The sequence below is a fragment of the Oncorhynchus kisutch genome, linkage group LG21 (genome assembly GCF_002021735.2).
Source record: "Oncorhynchus kisutch isolate 150728-3 linkage group LG21, Okis_V2, whole genome shotgun sequence".
NCBI lineage: Eukaryota > Metazoa > Chordata > Actinopteri > Salmoniformes > Salmonidae > Oncorhynchus > Oncorhynchus kisutch.
Window position 1 is genome coordinate 17121014 of NC_034194.2, and position 16881 is coordinate 17137894.

Consider the following 16881-nt stretch of genomic DNA (forward strand, 5'->3'; position numbering starts at 1 on the left):
GTCACAAAATAAATATATTTGCATGCACGATAGTTTTATTTGTGAAGTGGAGATTTATCCTCCCATTGTTCCTTCACCCCTCTCCTCTCTCAGAGATTTCATCATTGATGGTCTATCTGTGGAGAGGAACCACATCCTGGTGCGTATGAGTGTGATTGGAGGACCATCGGAGAGGAGACTTCCCCTTAGGGTCCTCCAGAAGGTCAGTGCCCTTCTACTCACACCCCTTGGCCTTACATCAAGTCGAGGAAGTCCTGATGACTGAAGGAATGGTTTTCCAGAACTGTGTGTTACACTTAAGTGCTATCATCTGCATATACAAAAGGTTCATCATGGTAACCTGTTCCAGGGATGCTGTGATCTTCCGTGACCTGGAAAGACATGCTTTCAATAGCACAATGTCTTCAATGAATGTAAATAGCACAGACAAGATGATAAGGATTAGCAAACAAAACTCCATTAACATTTAGAGTACACTGAATCTGAAAAGTAAACCATGGTTCATATGTGATTTATATTCTACATCTTTACATGTGGAATAGCTCAGATTTCACTTATTACATAGCATCTACAGACAATCAGTAATACACCATATTTGTATTAGGCGTGTCAATAATATGAGATACGTAAGCTTGTAGGAGTTTGTAAACAGAGAGATCACATATATTTTAACATAATGATTATTTATCTTTTTTAGGGCACTGACCCTTATCCATGGCCGATGTTTTCATCATACCCCCTGCCCAAGTATTATATACTGAACCTTCCAAAGACTACCCGGGGTAAACAGGGTAAGATTTACATACTGCATCTTCCAAAGACTACCCGGGGTAAACAGGGTAAGCATTACATACTGAATCTTCCAAAGACTACCCGGGGTAAACAGGGTAAGCATTACATACTGAATCTTCCAAAGACTACCCGGGGTAAACAGGGTAAGAATTACATACTGAATCTTCCAAAGACTACCCGGGGTAAACAGGGTAAGAATTACATACTGAATCTTCTAAAGACTACCCGGGGTGAACAGGGTAAGAATTACATACTGAATCTTCCAAAGACTACCCGGGGTAAACAGGGTAAGAATTACATACTGAATCTTCCAAAGACTACCCGGGGTAAACAGGGTAAGAATTACATACTGAATCTTCCAAAGACTACCCGGGGTAAACAGGGTAAATATTACATTATACATTGTCAGGGATTGTGAAAAACTGAGTTTAAATGTATTTGGCTAAGGTGTATGTAAATTTCCGACTTCAACTGTATGTCAGTGTTGTTTAAAAGGTCAGGGTCAAGAAAGAAAATATATCTCTGATTGCATAATGGAGGCAAAATTCTCTCCTGGAAGTTAATAAGAATGTGAATAAATGCATTTGGTAGTCGGAGTGAGCAATGTCTTTTTGTTTTGTCTGTAGACTGTGAGATAAGTGCCTTCCTGTCCTCCACCAAGAACACGGAGAGGGATGGGAGCTGGATGGATACCTGTAGGAGACAGTACTGCAAAGTCATGACCACCAAGTCCAACATTGTCTCAGGGAACGGTGGGTGATATAAAATTATGTTATGTGTAGGGCAATAAGTTTTTCTAGACAACATGTAACCAGGAACACCTCTGGGCCCGACATACGATACAGAGATATTCCTGGTCAGGTCACATGGTCAGAAGGGAAAAAACCCAGACCTAGACTTCTGACCCTGAATAGTTTATCAATAAAAACCCTGAATCAATATTTCAAAGTTCTTGCCATTACATGATATGCTACAATCAATACGTTACACACTGTATTTGAGAACGATAGTTCTGTTGGGTTATAACTCATCTGTTTTATATTCAAACCACAGACAGAGGACACAGTATGTTAACATTTGATAGTCCGTTAAGTTCCCATGAATAAATGGACAATCAGTTTGTCAGTGGAGGAAATGATAGACCCATATTGAGTGTCCTGACAACTAGATCATGAAGAACCAATAGCTCTCTGCATATAACTGCAAGTGCATCAATGACCAATTTGTTAAGATTACTATCTTTCCCACATAAGATTTTCATTTACTGTACTTGTAATTGACCATACTTGTCATGTGTCAACTGTTGCGGTCTCTGAGGGTGTTCGCGTCATTCATTGGTTGCTAATCATCGAAACCGTCATGATTCATTGTGTGTTCAATTGCTTCCTCTGAATGTCAATCTAAAGTAGTTACATTTTGAATTATTTCTTGTGAAGGGATCACGGAGTGCAGAGTAAGAGACTTCATGATTTCTTATTTAATTCAGAGACAAAGAAGCGCCCAGGACGAGGGCCTTTGATGTAGCTTAAATTATAAAAATTGTCTACATAGAGCTTCCTCTCTTCATATATTAGATAAACAAGATGCTTGATTACTTTCCTATTTTCCCAGCTGTGTGTACAGTAAAAGCAGCTCAATTTGTTCATTGAAGAGAGATGGCTTTTTCAAAGGCATCTGTGATGTTCCTAAAACCCACTATGTGTTTCCTGTATCCGCCCCCAGTCCTGGCTGATCTACTGGAGAAGGCTGTGTCGTACCTTTCTGCTTTGCCATCAGAACGTTTCTTCCCACCTGCGGACTACATAGGTCAGTGTGGCATAGTGAGTGAGTGATTCATCTTGCATTTTTGTGGAATTTGCCTTGAAGCTTTCCCAGTGGTGACACATTTATCAATCAAAAGTAAAGAGCAAATGATAAAATGCTGCTATCGGTGTCACAATCGCAGTTTTGTTATCTATAATTAACTGTTTTAATTAGTGATGAGTCCTTCATTTACAGTTGTAGTCGGACGTTTACATACACTGAGGTTGGAGTCATTAAAACTCGTTTTTCAACCACTCCACAAATTTTATGTTAACAAACTATGGTTTTGCCAAGTCGGTTAGGACATCCACTTTGTGCACGACACAAGTCATTTTTACAACAATTGTTTACAGACAGATTATTTCACTTTTCACTAATTCACTGTATCATAATTCCAGTGGGTTAGAAGGATGATAGGCTAATTGATAGGCTAATTGACATAATTTGAGTCAATTGGAGGTGTACCTGTGGATGTATTTTAAGGCCTACCTTCAAACTCAGTGCTTTTTTGCTTGACATCATGGGAAAATCAAAAGAAATCAGCCAAGACCTCAGAAAAACAAATGTAGACCTCCACAATTCTGGTTCATCCTTGGGAGCAATTTCCAAATGCCTGAAGGTACCACGTTCATCTGTACAAACAATAGTACGCAAGTATAAACACCATGGGACCACGCAGCCGTCATACCGCTCAGGAAGGGGACACGTTCTGTCTCCTAGAGATGAATGGCCATGCTGCTGTTCCAGTTTCAACTGACCTGAGCCCTAGGACCATGCCCCAGGACTACCTGACATGATGACTCCTTGCTGTCCCCAGTCCACCTGGCCATGCTGCTGCTCCAGTTTCAACTTCCACCTGACTGTGCTGCTGCTCCAGTTTCAACTGTTCTGCCTTATTATTATTCGACCATGCTGGTCATTTATGAACATTTGAACATCTTGGCCATGTTCTGTTATAATCTCCACCCGGCACAGCCAGAAGAGGACTGGCCACCCCACATAGCCTGGTTCCTCTCTAGGTTTCTTCCTAGGTATTGGCCTTTCTAGGGAGTTTTTCCTAGCCACCGTGCTTCTACACCTGCATTGCTTGCTGTTTGGGGTTTTAGGCTGGGTTTCTGTACAACACTTTGAGATATCAGCTGATGTACGAAGGGCTATATAAATACATTTGATTTGATTTGATTTGATGTACTTTGATGCGAAAAGTGCAAATCAATCCCAGAACAACAGCAAGGGACCTTGTGAAGATGTGGGAGGAAACAGGTACAAATGTATCTATATCCACAGTAAAACGAGTCCTATATCGACATAACCTGAAAGGCCTCTCAGCAAGGAAGAGGTCACTGCTCCAAAACTGCCATAAAAAAAGCCAGACTACGGTTTGCAACTGCACATGGGGACAAAGATCGTACTTTTTGGAGAAATGTCCTCTGGTCTGATGAAACAAAAATAGAACTGTTTGGCCATAATATGTTTGGAGGAAAAAGGGGGAGGCTTGCAAGCCGAAGAACACCATCCCAACCGTGAAGCACGGGGGTGGCAGCATCATGTTGTGGGTGTGCTTTACTGCAGGAGGGACTGGTGCACTTCACAAAATAGATGGCATAATGAGGTAGGAAAATTAGGTGGATATATTGAAGTAACATCTCAAGACATTATTCAAGAAGTTAAAGCTTGATCCCAAATGGGTCTTCCAAAGGGACAATGACCCCAAGCATCCTTCCAAAGTTCTGGCAAAATGGCTTAAGGACAACAAAGTCAAGATATTGGAGTGGCCATCACAAAGCCCTGACCTCAATCCCATAGAACATTTGTGGGAAGAACTGAAAAGGCGTGTGCGAGCAAGGAGACCTACAAACCTGACTCAGTTACACCAGCTCTGTCAGGAGGAATGGGCCAAAATTCACCAAACTTATTGTGGGAAGCTTGTGGAAGACTACCCGAAATGTTTGACCCAAGTTAAACAATTTAAAGGCAATGCTACCAAATACTAATTGAGTGTATGTAAACTTCTGACCCACTGGGAATGTGATGAAATAAATAAAAGCTGAAATTAATCATTCTCTCTACTATTATTCTGACATTTCACATTCTTAAAATAAAGTGGTGATCCTAACTGACCTAAAACAGGGAATTCTTACTTGGATTAAATGTCAGGAATTGTGAAAAACTGAATTTAAATGTATTTGGCTAAGGTGTATGTAAACTTCCGACTTCAAATGTATGTGGATATCTAATGTCAGGACAAATCAGCATCCATCCGCCACTCATATAGAATGGAACATTTTAAATCCAAAACTCAAATATAGTTTTTTTCCCCTAGTGTTATAATCATTTCCCATGTATTATTTATCTCATGCAATGTGCTCCATCATGACATCTGACTCTTTGTCCAGAAATCCAAAGGCAGGTTATTTACTGTTCAGTGAGCACATTCTCTCCATCTCATCACTAGTTATTTAACTAACTTTCCCTTGAAGCTCAAAGGATCCTCAGTGCTTTGGTGTTCTTTTAGCCTCATTATGCTATCAACACACATCAACATTTTCAGGGTCCAATGAGACCTCACTGTCCATTATCTATTAATGGGAGCTAGCTAATAACTTTAGACCAGTCAATGATGGTCTGTCATTTCTAAAGCTTTGGTGCTGATTTGAAATCTTTATTTTCATGTTTTCTTGGAGCTTAGTTTTAGTGTTTCCTCAAACCTGGGCTAACATACCTTTATCACTGTTTGAGACCCCTTCCCTTATATATGTTGCGTTGTGTGTTTCTGTAGAATTCTGTTAATAAATGTCTAATAGTATATGGTTGACTTGGTAACATGCAGAGGTGCGTCAGTGTTTCTCATTGAGCCCTCTGAGTTTTAGTCCTGATCAATACCATGAATGTGGCAGGGCTTGTAAACTATCACAGATTACAAAGGGAAACCCAGCTGAGAGTTGCCCAGTGATGTGAGCCTACCAGATAAGCTAAATTCCTTCTATGCTCGCTTCAAGGCAAGAAACACTGAACCATGCTGTCCCCTGACGACTGTATGATCACACTCTCCGTAGCCGATGTGAGAGAATTTTAAGTGCCTTCAACAGGTTAACATTCACAAGGCCGCAGGCCCAGAGGGATTACCAGGGCGAGTACTCAAAGCATGCGCACCTGCTGGCAAGTGTCTTCACTGACATTTTCAACATCTCTCTGTCCCCGTCTGTAATACCTACATCAGGACTGCCCAACCCCCTTCCTGGAGATCTACCGTCCTGTGGGTTTTCAGTCCAACCCTAAATTAACACACCGGATTCTAATTAGCTGCTCAACATGACCTTAACTAGCTGAATCAGATATGCTAAATTAGGGTTGGACTGAAAACCTACAGGACAGTAGATCTCCAGGAAGAGGGTTGGACTGAAAACCTACAGGGCAGTAGATCTCCAGGAAGAGGGTTGGACTGAAAACCTACAGGACAGTAGATCTCCAGGAAGAGGGTTGGGCAGCCCTGACCTACATGTTTCAAGCAAACCACCATAGTCCCTGTGCCTAAGAATGCCAAGGTAACCTGTCTAAATGACTACCACCTCATAGCACTCACATCTGTAGCCATGAAATGCTTTGAAAGGCTGGTCATGGCTCACATCAACACCATCATTGCAGACCCGCTCCAATTCGCATACTGCCCCAACAGATCCACAGATGACACAATCTCTATTGCACTCCACACTCCCCTTCCCACCTGTTTTAAAGGAACACCTATGTTAGAATGCTGTTCATTGACTACAGCTCAGTGTTCAACACCATAGTGCCCTCCAAGCTCATCACTAAGCTCAGGAACCTAGGACTGAACACCTTCCTCTGCAACTGGATCCTGGACTTCCTGACGGGCCGCCACCAGATGGTTAGGGTAGGCAACAACAATATCTGCCACGCTTACCCTCAACACAGGGGCCCCCAATGGGTGCGTGCTCAGTTCCCTCCTGTAATCCCTGTATACCCAGGACTGCGTGGCCGCACACGACTCCAACACCATCATTAAGTTTGCCGACAACGTGACGGTGGTAGGCTTGATCACCGACGACAATGAGACGGCCTATAGGGAGGAGGTCAGAGACATGGCAGTGTAGTGCCAGGACAACAACCTCTCCCTCAACATCAGCAAGATAAAGGAGCTTATCATGGACTACAGGAAACGGAGTGCCGATATGCCCCCATTCACGTCGACGGGGCTGTAGTAGAGTGGGTCGAGAAGTTCCTCAGTGTCCACATCACTAAGGACCTATTATGGTCCAAATACACCAACACAACATCACCCCTCCCCCTGAAAAGATTTGGCATGGGCCCACAGATCCTCAGAAAGTTGTACAGCTGCACCACTGAGAGCATCTTGACTGGCTGCATTACCGCTTGGTATGGCAACTGCTCGGCATCTGACCGCAAGGGGCTACAGAGGGTAGTGAGTACGGCCCAGTACATCACTGGGGCCAAACTCCCTGCTATTCAGGACTTTTATACCAGGCAGTGTCAGAGGAAGGCCCTAAAAATACTCAAGCCACCCATGTCATAGACTCTTCTCTCTGCTACCACATGACAAGCGGTACCAGAGCTCCAAGTCTGTGACCAAAAGGCACCTGAACAGCTTCTAGCCATAAGACTGATGAACAGTTAATCAAATGGCTACCAGGACTATTTACATTGACCCTTTATTATCATTTATTTATCTTAGTTGTTTTGCACTGACTCCATTGCACTGGCTGTATGCACACTCACTAAACTATACTCACACTACATACGCTCACACACACAAAACACACATACACACATGCATATTGATGTCATAAACACACACTCACAGATAGACACTTTCACACACTCTGCTGCTACTCTGTTTATGATATATCCTGATTGCCCTGTCACTTTTACCCCTACTCACATGTACATACTGTATTACCTCAACTACCTCGTACGCCTGTACATTGACTCGGTACTGGTACTCCTTGTATACAGCCTCGTTATTGTTTTTATTGCGTTACTATTTCCTTTTTTATTTAGCAAATATGTGTCTTACTTTTTAATTCTACACTGTAAAGTAAGCATTTCACTGTAAAGTCTATTCCTGTTGTATTTGGCGCATGTGACAAATTACATTTGATTTTGATTTGAAGTGTTCTTTCTCCGCTTCGCTTGCTTAACTCAAACACACACTGGAGTCTCTTTGTACGAGACATGCTCATTAGAGCTGAGCTGTAACTCTTGGGCTGTACTGTAGCTCACAAAGGAGGGTGAATCGTAGAAAAAGTCTAAAGAAACTTGAAAAGTCAAGAAAACCATTTCTCTCTCACACTCTCCATCTCCCCCTCAGACACACATGCACACACACACTCCAATGCCCTGTTTTCCCCTTTTGTCCTTTCCTCCGTGAAGTTATTCCTTTCACCAAATGGTCCATCAGGGGAGCAGTTGTCATAGCCTGTGCGGTTTAGCTCTCTTCCCCTCTCCTGTCATGGCTTGTGATTGACATTAACAACAGGCTCGCAGATTTGCTCATGTCGAGGGGCTGCCATTATGTGGTGGAGAATAATTTGCTGGAGTTCCTTCACCTCACTCCCAGGCCTTTCTCAGGGGCTCATCTATCAAGAAGAAACAATGGCAGACGGGAGAGAGAAGCCATTCATCTCCATTAGATAGTCATTTCAATCAGGGAGTGGCACTGATATTAATAAAGAGGGAAGAGTAGTTTCCACAGAGCTGCAGGTTTACTTCACTCTCATCAAGGCCATTTTCTCAATTAAAGCATGCGTTGGTTTCTATGATGAATACAGAACGCTCGTCTGATCATCTCTGCAATGTATCACTTGATGCGAGATTAGGGTTTGAGTCATTTCGCCAAATGAGCGAGCATTGTCAAAGGCACAGTCGCTTTGCTTTGCCACAGTCATTGAATTGACATTTTTATTGATGGCTGGGGAGCGCTAGTGAGTAAACCCCTGGTAATTTCCAGTTCCTTTATTGCCTGTTTTATAGCGTCGGGGAGCGGCATAAAGACTGGCAGCCTGTCGTCTGTGGACCAGCTGGGGATTCGGGCCTCTCTCAGGTAACGCCATCTGCATCCTCAAAGTCTGAACCTCCCAGCTTTGTTCCAATCTCAGAGAGGGCAGGTACTCAACGGCCAATAAAGATAACAAAAAAACGATTATTACAGAATGATGTGGTGATCAGCACTATTGCAGAGACATTCTAGAACAATAGGTCAATGTTCTATGAACTCAAATGAGATATTGCATACTCTTTGGGCAATATGCTAATGAGAGATGAGCGTTAAGACAAGGCTAATTTAGGCTAATTATATCCTTCTATTAACCCTAATTGTTCTGATTGAACACCACATAATTTGTTAAATAGATGAGTCAAAGTGTGATCTACAGTAGGATCCTGAATGTTTGAATTTGTGTCTGTTTGTTTGTAGGTATGGGAGACATCTGAACTTACTGAGGGATAACTCTGAGCAGGACCTCTGTCTTTTGATGAAGCATTGCCAAGAGCTCCTATCTCAACAGAGAGCCAAACTCACGTCGGAGCTTTGTATCCTTATCAGCTATGTTGGCAACCATACGAATCACAATGGGACTGACTAAGCATCCGCTGACTATTCCAGAGTCAGTAAAGTGATATCTATTGTTTTCTCTCAGAAGGAAGAAAATATATTTTACACCTGCTTTTTTCAAGGACGCAACATGAACCCTCAAGAGGCTTTCAGAAACGTACATTTTTCTCAATTGAATGATACTTGAAGTTCTGCTGAGATTCCTCTCTTTATTCCCTGATAAGAGCCTCTCATATGACTCTGCTCTGTTTTAAATTCAGATTCATACGTCTATGTTTATCATCATCATCGTCCACTCCCCTACAGTATGTGTCTGTCAATCTCATTGAGGAGGCCCACTGCATCCAGCCTCGGGCCCCTCAATATTTAACCCCTCTCCTGCCTGCTGAGACTGACCTGTGGTGCTCTAGGTGTGGTTTTTATAGTGGCCCTGGTGATGTCCAGTCAGACAGGCCCAGATGTTGCACTCTGTCAGAGCCTCTCCATAACTCCACTCCACCAGACACTCTGCAGGGAGCCTACCCCGGTCATGACTGGTTCGCCTCCACCGTGTTCCTCATCATGGCTGGAGACATGGAGAGAGCACTCCGCCTCCTCCTCCACCTCTCCACCCTGCTCACATCAGCCTTCCTCTGGCCCGCCAGGCTCCACGGATCGGTGAGTCCAGCAGCCCACCCCTCGTTCTTCCAGGAAGGGACTGAATACTAAGTTGCCTCCAGTCTGACAGATAGAGCGTAGCTCTTTTCTCCCCCTGCTCTCTCCCTCTGTTTCTCCCTGCCCTCTATTTTCAGGCAGCGCTGGAAGTAGTCAAGGAAGAGGATGGTTAAAAGTATGTAAGGAGATAAACACGTCTTTCATTTGGTGGGAGCGTGTAATGAATCCTGCTGCAAAATTGGATTCTTATGAAATACTGTCATTTGTATGGCCATACATTGGAAAGATGCATTTTAGAGTTGCATTTTAATGCTAAATATTCTCACCCAATTTAGGCACCACAAGCCAAATCATACACGTTTGAGTTATGTTATCGTTTGTATCTGTGTAGACTAGGGATTCTTAATACTGCGTGTTTTCTTGATGGAAATGGTGGATATGATAAGATTATGCTGGAATAGTTATTATCAATGTCCCCACTTACATTTGGAAACAGCCATCTCTGGCTGCTGATGATGTTCAATACTCAGCTGTTAATAGTGCTTCAGCAGTAAGAATATGTCTCGGAAATGGTGGAAGCGTTTGTACAACTGATTACAAATCTGCCATCCGAACAGCAGTGCATGCAAATCAGGATGTATGCAGACAGATGGGAGTAAGCACACCATGTCGCAGATGAGGGAGAATTACTAAACAGTGGCGGCACAATCCTCTGTAAATTTTATGCGGCCGATGCTGTCAATACCTAGAAGAACAGAGGGACAAGTGATTAAGTGATAGTAGCAAATTCACACAGTGTACCCAGTGAAACACATACACACACGCATGCACACTGCGTTCTCCGAAAGCATTGGGCTCTGACAATTCTGTTTGGAGGAAATTGAGGAGTGAAAATCAGACCAATCCGCTGTCTGCTGTTTCATCTGTGTGTCATTTGGCAAGTTTAGCTATTAACCTACAGAGCTTGGCTTTTGTAGTTAGTTACTATGCATTGTAAATCTGAACTTCTCTTCGCCTTTTAGGTTCACCTGCCCATGGAGATTGCTCAGTCTAGCATCCATCCGGTCTACTCATGCACAGCACACTATGTCGAGATGCTGCTGAAGACTGAAGTGCCTCTAGTTTTCTCTGCCTTCAGGATGTCCGGTTTTACCCCCTCCCAGGTATAATATCACCTTCCGTCCTTTCACTCGTCCAAATGTTTCACTCGCCAGGGTGCTATTATAATGAAATGGACACCCTAAGGGACTATTTTGACCATGTTTATGACCATTAAAATAGGATAGAAAATGAGTTTTCATGAACCGGCATAATACGTTTTCCTCAAGGTGACAGTAGTACTTATTCTACCTATAAAAGTTCAGAACTGAGGCTGCGGAATCCCTCTGTTGTTCGGCTTGCCACAGTTGATTCCCTTGACGTCAACTTTCATCCTCAAACAAAGAGTTCACCTTGAAAAATCTTCCTTTTGATCTCATCTCCTTTTGGCTCAGTGTTTCAGGCGGACTGTCATCTCAGACGTAATGTGTGTCAACAGGGACTATAAGCCAAAGAGTCTCTCACAATAAAAAAAAGTTTATAATATAGCTTTTAAGTCAAAGTCATTGGGTGCAAACTATTGAATGCACTTCCTCCCAGTTTCCCAATCACAGCTCTATATATAAATCCAGTATATTCTTTGCCATAAATGAAAATATACCCTCATAAGTTGAGTTTTGAAAACATGACAAATCAGGAATCACGTCATGAATCTGACCATCGGATGAAGGTCAGATTCATTCCTCCATCAGGAATGGCAAGATATTATTGTGCTCCTGGGTGCCTCGTTAAAATTCCAGCTGCAGCTACGCCACATCCTTTGAAGTTGCGAGGAAAGATATTCAGAGAATGTAAACATACAGAGTAAATTGCAGTGTGGAGTTGGTGGGCAGAGGTGGAGGGCCTAGCAGAACAGGCTGGGACTTGAGTTAGCTCTGTCTGACGGAATAGTTCAAGTTGAATTCACTTCTTTCCCTTGAAAATACTGTCATTGAAAATAACTTGAGAAGACAATGCATTCTCAACATGCTCTTAGAGGCCCAGTTAGAAAGAACTGTAAAGGGTGTCCAGTGTACTGGTAATTCTGACAGGAAAACCAATTAGGATTTGTCATTGTTTTTATTGGTGCATTATATGAGCTTGATAGTAATCCATTATGCATTGAAAATAAACTCAGCAAAAAACAAAACGTCATCTCACTGTCAACTGCGTTTATTTTCAGCAAACTTAAGTAAATTTGCAAATATTTGTATGAACATAAGATTCAACAACTAAGACATAAACTGAACAAGTTCCACAGACATGTGACTAACAGAAATGGAATAATGTGTCCTTGATCAAAGGGGGGGTCAAAAACAAAGTAGCAGCCAGTATCTGGTGTGACCACCAGCTGCACCAGATTTGCCAGTTCTTGCTGTGAGATGTTACCCCAGTCTTCCACCAAGGCACCTGCAAGTTCCTGGACATTTCTGGGGGGATTGGCCCTATCCCTCACCCTCCGATCAAACAGGTCCCAGACGTGCTCAATGGGATTGAGATCCGGGCTCTTCGCTGGCCATGGCAGAACACTGACATTCCTGTCTTGCAGGAAATCCCACACAGAACGAGCAGTATGGCTGGTGGCATTGTCATGCTGGAGGGTCATGTCAGGATGACAGCCTGCAGGAAGAGTACCACATGATAGAGGAGGATGTCTTCCCTGTAACCCACAGTGTTGAGATTGCCTGCAATGACAACAAGCTCAGTCCGATGATGCTGTGACACACCGCCCCAGACCATGACGGAACCTCCAGCGTTGTCTTAGGCGTCTCCCAGTACGGACATTGCAATTTATTGCCCTGGCCACATCTGCACTCCTCATGCCTCCTTTCAGCATGCCTAAGGCACGTTCACACAGATGAGCAGGGACCCTGGGCATCCTTCTTTTGGTGTTTTTCAGAGGCAGTAGAAAGGCCTCTTTAGTGTCCCAAGTTTTCATAACTGTGACCTTAATTCCCTACCGTCTGTAAGCTGTTAGTGTCTTAACGACTGTTCCATAGGTACATGTTCATTAATGGTTTATGGTTCATTGAACAAGCATGGGAAACAGTGTTTAAACCCTTTACAATGAAGACCTGTGAAGTTATTTGAATTTTTAGAAATTATCTTTGAAAGACAGGGTCCTGAAAAAGGGAGGTTTCTTTTTTAAAACTTTTTTTACCTCTTGTCTTCTGTGTGCTTCAGTATTCTAGGTAGAGTGTTAAGTCAGTTTATTATGGTCAGTCAGACTGTCCAGTTATTTTTCATGTAACCCCAGTTATTAAAGCACATGGTAGACTTACAACCACTCTGCATGCTCCACAAAGCTATTGCCTCAAAGCCTTAATACTCTTTTCATTTGATAAAAAAAAAAGCATAGCCCTTTATTTTCATCACTTCAACCATCTAATTTTATGGTTTACAATCTTTATATAATTGATTTAATGTGTGGGCGGATGTTTTTCCAGATGTGTGTGCAGTGGCTAGGCCAGTGTTTCTGGAACTACCTGGACTGGTCTGAGATCTGCCACTACGTGTCCACCTGTGTGGTGATGGGGCCGGACTACCAGGTGTACATGTGTGTGGCTGTGCTGAAACACCTGCAGCAGGACATCCTGCAGCACACACAGACCCAGGACCTGCAGGTCTTCCTCAAGGTGAGTCTGTTTGTCTACCTGGGGTTAGTGAATCGGATCTTCAGCAGATAACAGAGTCCACGCTCCATCAACAGCCTCTGACAGTAGTTTGAATAAAAGATCATGTTATGGCTGTATCTGGAGATATGCTTGTGGTGAATTGTAGCATGCATCTTTGTAGCAAATACAGCTTGACAGAAACACACTTACGCAGTCGCTTCACTGTCCTCGGTTCAACATGGAAAGTTTGAAACATGCCATCTTGTATATGCTCATTGAGGTTCACACTTTGAGTAATAGGAGAAGGGTTTAAGCCGGACTTCAGATGGGTTTGTTGGGTTTTTACATATCTACACCTTCTGAGTCTATATTTCATGTCAATAAAACATTGAAATGGAAATGACTTGTTACAATTGTTCTTGATGTCAGTCTGCAGCTTGATGCGGTGGAAGACACAAAGTGAAAAAGCATCGTCAGTGACTCAGATGTTACATGGAAAAACTGAAAATAAAGCCTTTCTTTGTGAAAATTCTAAAGAAGATGCCTGTCATTACACAATGCTGCCATAGGTTTTTATCACCCAAAGAACTGCTCCGAAACATTTTCTAAAGTGCCTTCCAACATGTCCACTTCTTCCCCTACTTTACTTCTCTCTCGCGGTAACAATAAGATCAAGGCTGCGGTATAGTTGGTATACCTTCTTGCTGTATGAATTCTTATCTGTTCACTATTTCCACACGTTTGACGGTGTTTACAGCTCTTTTCTGGGTGACAAGTGATAAAGGGAAATTGCATTGGTCATTTTGATGGATTTTCAAACAAAGATTGGCGTCTACAGAGAATGAAACAGGATGTAGGATGTTCTTCATGCTAATCTCACATTTATCATGACGGCACTCTCATGTTTTGACAGGGTGATTAAGTGAATGTACTCCTGAACATACTGCAGATAACAGGTCTATCTTATGTCTGGCAATGTACTCAGACACAAAGACCTCGTACCTGTACCTCTCTACATAATTTAAAGCATGAATTTAAGAATGTGAAATTAGCTTTGCACTTGTTTGATCAGGGTTGTTCATGAAAAAGTAATGAAAATAAAATGTGCTTTTTGATCTTAATTGAAGGTTAGGGTTAGGCATTCAGATTAGGCTTAGCAGTATGGTTAAGATTCGGTTTAAATCAGATTTTTTGTGACTGTGCTAGCTAGTGACCACTCTGCATAGTTGCCTCCAGATCAAGATTCATGACAATAAATGCGAACCTGCCCTTTGGGTGCTGTGTTCTGTAGGTAGCAAACAGAATACACACTGAGTGTTTTTCATTTTCATTGTCTATGAACTTGAGAATCACCATAAAGAATGTGTCACTCAGAGTAATTATAATACTTTCAAGTAAATTGCCGACAGTACAAATGACCAAATTAAATGTTATCTTCTTGTCCCTAGCATTTTGGCCTTGATCCAATTAGGTTTGTTAAGTTGTCCTTGCAAATTAGGTCATACCACATACTGGCTGCACTATTACAGGTTGTTAAGTCCACGTTGTTGTTGGTTGTATATTGCTATGCCACCCTCCTTACCACACACACATACACACACGCGCACACAGCTCATAAAGCTCTGGACTAGGAGCCTAACCAGAGTTGTTGTGTTCTCTTCTCTCCCCTTGATTTCCATCAGGAGGAACCCATCCAAGGCTTCAGAGTGAGTAATTACCTTGAGTACATGGAGGGTCTGGAGTGCAGTTACAGAACAATGGTACTGACAGACATGAACAATATCTCCCAGAGAGTCAGCCAGCAGTGATAAGACACACAATAGTCTCCACTCACCAGGCTGCACTGGGACTGGTTATAACAAGGTAAAGGATTCTCAAGACGGGTTTAACATTCAATATTGCGTATGCTCTCTGTAAATGTTTTTATTTTTTAACCTGTAAGATCTGATATTTCTCGCCGTATTTAAAGATGTACAGTGGCATATAATGTATGTATGCCATATTATTTAACAGATTGAGAATGTTATGAAATACATGGTAATTAACTTCTTGCTTGACGTACTTTCTTGTCTATTTACATCTTCATGGATCTTCTTGAAATGTTCTGATCATTCTCTATATTAATCCAACCTTAAGGGCATAATGATATTTACTTGTAAACCTACTGACCTCTCCTATCCGATACAGCCCCTACTAATACCTCCACTAGACAATATGATGACTGTTTGTTCACACCTTTTAATTCCACTTCTACTTGTCAATGCATTACAGATCATAAGCTCCTAACTGTAATGGGAGGTGTATGGTCTGTGTACGTGCCACAAGTGTCGCTTACCAAGTGTATCTATGTTGTGGGTCCAATCTCCTCATTGAGAGGCTTGATGGTGACCGTGGAGAGGCAGCATGTTGTTGTCACAAGTCTTAGTAAACAGCCCATCTCTCTCTCTTTCAGCTGAACCATCTGATACGAACGCCTCTGAATAATGAATGAGATCGTTAAAGCCTTTAGTAGCTCCAACACGACTGTTAAATATTATATACTGTTTACCATCTACGTAGGGCAGAGGTCGATAGAAGAGATAGAAATCAGTGCCACAAAATGTTTACCCGATAAGCACTTGAAGTGAGGTTTTAAAATGAGTTTGACTTTTATTTATTTATCTTTGATCTCCCATGTGTTAAATAAAATTGAACATTCAGTCTAGGTTTGATTGTCTGTCAGTGTCCTTTGTCCCCTGTTGGTACGTCCCATAATTCCGTTGTGCTAAATCAATTAGTTTCAGTGTAATGAGCTGTTTATTTAAATTATGTGAAAAATCTCATCGGCCAACACTGCTGCATCTGCTGGAGATGGCGCTTAGATTACATTTTAGAAATGACAACAGCAACCTTTACGGTAATGATGACTCTAATAGTTCATCTCAATGATAGACTTTAAATTACAGGAACTCATTTGAATTGGCTAATTAGTTATCATTACACTGATTGTGGTAATTAAGGCACACCCTCAGCTGCTGTGCGACACTACCATGCCAAGCCTTTTCTTAGCAGATTCACGATTTTATTATTTATTTATTTATTTTGTACTTGTATTTCAATGGTTGCTAATGCCTATGTTGGTGCGGTATACTGTTCACCTTGCATGCGTGTGGAGCAGGTTGGTTTGGGAATAACAACTCAATACCGCACACCATTACATCAGACATATTGATGGGCAACCAACTCACAGAATAGTATAGGTCATTGGATGCCATCTTAACTTAGTATTTTACAACCACGTCTTTGCTGACTATAACAATTTGCAATTGTTTATTGATCCAAAAGCGCATTAAACAGCGGTAGAAACTCCAT

General features: G+C 42.2%; 1 protein-coding gene across 5 annotated transcripts in view; it reads left to right on the forward strand.

The window, feature by feature from the left end:
* tbc1d32 (TBC1 domain family, member 32) overlaps positions 1-16246 on the forward strand; it is a 38235-nt gene extending 21989 nt beyond the window's left edge. Inside the window, exons 24-34 of one of the 5 annotated variants that reach the window (XR_004204662.1) lie at positions 94-202; positions 698-791; positions 1419-1544; positions 2515-2612; positions 8605-8674; positions 9047-9162; positions 9687-9841; positions 10861-11001; positions 13363-13551; positions 15213-15393; positions 15983-16246. Coding sequence is in view for 2 of the 5 variants with exons in the window: in XM_031800396.1 (XP_031656256.1) it covers positions 94-202; positions 698-791; positions 1419-1544; positions 2515-2598; positions 8605-8674; positions 9047-9162; positions 9687-9841; positions 10861-11001; positions 13363-13551; positions 15213-15338 (1210 nt within the window). In the remaining 3 variants the exon portion in view is untranslated. Of the gene's footprint in view, positions 1-93; positions 203-697; positions 792-1418; positions 1545-2514; positions 2613-8604; positions 8675-9046; positions 9163-9686; positions 9842-10860; positions 11002-13362; positions 13552-15212 lie in introns of all 5 variants that reach the window. The other 4 variants (XR_004204660.1, XR_004204661.1, XM_031800396.1 and 1 more) reach the window with 4 other exon arrangements.
* Positions 16247-16881: the final 635 nt, after the last annotated feature.